This window comes from Sinocyclocheilus grahami, unplaced genomic scaffold (genome assembly GCF_001515645.1).
Source record: "Sinocyclocheilus grahami isolate Dianchi unplaced genomic scaffold, SAMN03320097.WGS_v1.1 scaffold211.1, whole genome shotgun sequence".
Taxonomy (NCBI): domain Eukaryota; kingdom Metazoa; phylum Chordata; class Actinopteri; order Cypriniformes; family Cyprinidae; genus Sinocyclocheilus; species Sinocyclocheilus grahami.
Window position 1 is genome coordinate 529197 of NW_015505390.1, and position 1827 is coordinate 531023.

General features: G+C 35.6%; 1 protein-coding gene across 1 annotated transcript in view; it reads left to right on the forward strand.

Annotated features, from left to right (window-relative positions):
* The window catches only part of LOC107595956 (protein unc-13 homolog B-like), a 40835-nt gene that overhangs the window by 32937 nt on the left and 6071 nt on the right, over positions 1 to 1827 (forward strand). Inside the window, exons 35-36 of the mRNA XM_016286558.1 lie at positions 951 to 971; positions 1138 to 1164. Of these exons, the coding sequence (XP_016142044.1) occupies positions 951 to 971; positions 1138 to 1164 (48 nt within the window). The remainder of the gene's footprint in view (positions 1 to 950; positions 972 to 1137; positions 1165 to 1827) is intronic.

Sequence of the window (1827 nt, forward strand, 5' to 3'; positions counted from 1 at the left end):
CAGACAGACGAGACGTGCAAGTATCAGACTTAGTCTTATTAATTGATACCTTAGGCATCATTTGTACCTTTTTACAAAGGTCTGTTTGAACTAAGAATCTGATGTTCCCTTCAGGCTGTAAATCTGCTGAATATGCAAATGGTTCCATAACTTCATTCCTTATTTCTCTCCTTTTTACTGCCTAAACTTTAACTCCTTTTCCTATACCAACTGTATGTGTGTGTGTATGTGTATGTTAGACCAGTTTAAGTGTTTATGTAGTATGTTAGACTAGTTTAAGTGTTCATGTAGTTAATAAAATCTTACTTGTATCACACTTGACGTTGTTCATTGTTTGCTCATAACTGGAGTCACTTGCAGATTTATGCTACAAGCTCGGTGTAGAATTGTACAGTAAGAAAGTTATTTCCCTTAACCAGGAAATTAACGTTCTTAGAATTGACAGACAGTTGACCCTGAGCGGTCAAGTAAATATCTACAGCAGATCTAAATATTTATAATTAATTATAGCTAGTTATGATTAATTATTCATATTTCCCCATGAGCTGATTCGCTACATTACCGAAAACAAACTTTTGAACATACTTTGTTTCACGTGTTTCACATTATTTTATAACTGAACTGTGTGAACATAATCACACTAATCAGGTTTTCCATCACTTAATACACATTACACAATATGATAGCCAGTAAGACTCACACACAATTTTTTTCATGTGTTATTTAGCTAACTCTGAGAGATGGTGATATGAGCTGTGCCATCTGGAGCTTTAAGTTTATTCAACTTTGTATCCGCTGTGATGAGTAAATACAGTTGTCAATGCCAAACACTGATTGTGTGAATGTGACCTTAGACAGAGAGTAGATTAGACCTCACTACTGTCAGACTAAAAATGAGTTTGAATGTTTTCCCCATTTTATTTATTCTATTTTTTAAATTTATTCTTCAGCCCAAAGATGAGGGAAAAGAGGTTTGTGGTGTTTCTCTTGCAGTTTAAACTGTAATGTTTCTGTATTTATCTCAATTCTAACATTCAGAAGCATCAGTGCCATTGAGGATTTGCTCAGCTGTATAATTTTTCTCTCTGTGCCTTTTCGTTTGTTTCCCCGTGTTATTTTCACTCTGTCCCTCAGTAGAAAGAGGCAACAGGCGACACAAAAAAGGTGCACTAATCATCATTGGGTGTATGTGTATGTGTGAGTGAGACTGTCATGTTGTTTTGCTAGAAGCCTGGCTATCTCTTCTCTCCTCTTGAGACTTTCCCCATCACTGTGATAGCATAGTGCAAATAAACGTTTCAGAAAAACATGCATTTATGATCAGTTCTGTGCATTCATTGGCCTAAGTAAGTCCACAAGAACAGTGGAGATCCAAATTAGAGAACAATTCAATACATTTTCATAAATTTCAAGGTCACTGTTTAGTCCTATTTTAAGTTATCCTAACAGGAGAAGAAGGGCGGTTTTAAAGCATATTTCATAAATTAATTGTATTCTGAAGCACAGTATAAAAACCTTAAATTAGATATTTGAAAATGAACTGATCAAAATTAGAGAACACTTACAGATACCTCCAAGTAATTGGTGTTAATTTGGCTCCTGGTGCAATTTTTTTAATTAAATGACAAACTCTATTTAACTGGCAGCAATCCTCCCATTTTCAATGAAATTGCAAGATGGCGGGCCGCTCTAAGGTGACTGAAAGCCTGCGACAGGAGGTTGTCCAGATGAAGGCTAAAGGGATTACCCTTTTAGCCATTGCAAGAGAAGTTGGTCGTTCTAAATCTGATATTTCTCAAATATAGCAGCTTTGCAATGACACTAATT